This window comes from Branchiostoma floridae, chromosome 14 (genome assembly GCF_000003815.2).
Source record: "Branchiostoma floridae strain S238N-H82 chromosome 14, Bfl_VNyyK, whole genome shotgun sequence".
Lineage (NCBI taxonomy): Eukaryota > Metazoa > Chordata > Leptocardii > Amphioxiformes > Branchiostomatidae > Branchiostoma > Branchiostoma floridae.
The window spans coordinates 18,558,208-18,560,783 of record NC_049992.1 but is presented as its reverse complement, the minus strand read 5'-3'; the positions used below and the strand labels follow the sequence as shown (position 1 = coordinate 18,560,783).

Genomic DNA, 2,576 nt, shown 5'->3' with positions numbered 1-2,576 from the left:
TGGGAATGGCTGGACCACAAGGACAAGCTGGGCCTCGGGGTTTGATGGGTCCCGTTGGGCTGCCAGGTACGTCAGACCCAACTGAAAGTAAGACCACAAATCTATGCTTTGAGTACAACTGAAATATTTTAGAATTTAAGAAGTTAATTTTTCACTGTGTAGTGTTTTATTGGCTCACGTTTTTTATTACTTACCCTTACCACTTTGATCATGTGGTGTGAAGATGAAACACACACGTAAGCACACACGAAATACCATTGTCTATTGGTCCGAGAATAAGCGTATTTTTCAGCATCTTGTCCCAAGGGATTTAGAGAGTGGCGTGGGACCTGCTACAAGGCGTTCAACATCCACGTCAAGTTCGAACACTCGGTCCTGCATTGCCGTAAAGCTGGCGGCACCCTTGCCATGCCCAGAGATGCTGTTACCAACGCCTTCCTGATCTCTCTCAAGAACTCCGTCGACCGCAGGTCCAGGTTCTGGTTTGGCCTGAACGATGAGGGTGAGGAAGGAATCTTCCAGTGGATCGATGGTACTGCCCTCGGTAACTACCACTCATGGGCTCCGGGCCAACCTGATAACTATCTTGGCAAGGAGAACTGCGTTGTCTATGTCCATCAGACCTTTGACAACAGGAAGTGGAAAAATAAGTGGAATGACAAGGACTGCAATATCCCACGTCCCTTCATATGCCAAGTCGCTCCAGGTAATTTACATAAATATCCATTTCTCACCATCATTCCAAACGATCATCATTTGAACTTTTGAACCAGGTAGTCTCGAATGACAAAACGTGTTTTTTTCAAGACACCACATTGATGCTAACATTATTTCTTTGTAGGACGTACCTAAGCGACAGACCAAGCTCTCACCACCGATGCTAAACAGTTCTGAGACCAGCAGTAAAAGATTTAGAAGATCAAAGTTATGTGAACAATCTTCGACTAAAGCAAAGAGCTTAGTGGAGGACAAAGCTTTAATTCTGAGAGGTAAAGTTTTGTCGAGAGTATAGTAGTAAGAATTAAGATTATCATGTAAAGCTGACAACCTAGCTTTAAGAAAGCAATGGCCAATGAGTAGCCACGCACTGTAAGGAAATTCCTAGCAGTCACAAACATTAACACTTAAGCATACGATGTTTTATGTCTATTTAAAATGAGAAAAATGTGATGCTCTGAGTCTTGCTGCCAGAGGCAAAGAATTGAGTGTATCTTATGACAAGGATGTACCAGCAAAATTCAGTCATATATATAATCTTAGCTTCCATTAAAGTAATTTCAGTTGTCTTAGTTGTTTGGTGAACAAAATAGGAAGAGAATGAAACTTTCGAATTGTACCAGAAGCAATCCAGTATAGCTTTTACATAGCACAGTGAATATGTCTCTCATATAAGAAAATACAACATATCGTTAATGAAATTAACAAAATTATGTAAGAAACATTTCGGATTAAGAAGAACCAAGACGTTTGACACTCTTAATGCACGTAGCCAACATGATACTTAATCGAATGACTTGCCGTAATCGATTGTATTTTATGGACTGTAGCTGTGTTATTTTACCAAAAAAATATGAATTCCAAAAACAATTTAAATCTATTTTCAAGTCATATTTAAGATCAAGCTGATCGAAGTAGCCAAATAGTCAATAATATAACCTATAATCAGTGAAAACACTTACTCAAAAAACAATAAATAATTTGTGCTACGATGTACTTCTTTGCACTTGAGTCATTGACGTTATCTTGAACTTTCCTGAACTGTTATCTTCACGTTTTTTTGGATGGCTGTTGTTTTTGGTAACCCCTGATGCTCTGGTGGCCAGACAATTAGAAAACAAAGTAATATCTTTTATTGACAGCATGGTACATCTACTGGTATACAACTTGTTATTGTTATGCTTCAAAAGAAACCAGGAATTTAGATATACTAGATTGAAGTTAGTTTTGATTCTTTGATATTAGCTTTAGATCAAATTAAAGTCATTGAAGTTTCTTGAAATTTGTCTAGGCTGTGAACGGTACAATGATGACATCGTGTGGCGCAATCAGTAAGGCGTTTTGCCTAGAGTCTTGCGGTCCTTGGTTCGAAACCTATGACTTGGCCTAATTATGCAAAAAAACTTTAGTTACTAAAAATGGTACTAGGGGGCATTAAATCTAACAATTATCATTAGCCCTATCACAAGAAGATAAACCGTCCATCAACTTTGATTGACAGCCAACACATAGCTTCATTAATGATATAAAGACTGCCAATATGTAGTCAATTAAACATTATCAACTTGCACATAGGCTGCATGTGTGTGCAAACATCGAGATCTCTGAGGTGATATTTTTCCGGTCTAGGCTTTCGTCACGTGGGAGCATTTTTGTATGTGCAGCTGTAGAGGAAGGTAGCTTTGTGTGCTTGGAAGTCCTCTGACACTACTGGCCCCTACTATTTGCACAATTGTAGATAAGAAAGTATTTATACTAACTGCTAACATAGAAAGGGAATAGACCACTTTAAACGCTAATATATCATAGTAATATATGTATTGTTTGGTGGTTATGAAGAAGGATAGATTGCGTTCTCC

General features: G+C 38.6%; 1 protein-coding gene across 1 annotated transcript in view; it reads left to right on the top strand.

Annotated features, from left to right (window-relative positions):
* The window catches only part of LOC118430203 (snaclec bothrojaracin subunit beta-like), a 3,286-nt gene extending 1,234 nt beyond the window's left edge, over window positions 1-2,052 (top strand). Inside the window, exons 4-5 of the mRNA XM_035840913.1 lie at window positions 293-532; window positions 2,009-2,052. Coding sequence (XP_035696806.1) covers window positions 293-532; window positions 2,009-2,052 — 284 coding nt within the window. The remainder of the gene's footprint in view (window positions 1-292; window positions 533-2,008) is intronic.
* The last annotated feature ends 524 nt before the right edge of the window (window positions 2,053-2,576 follow it).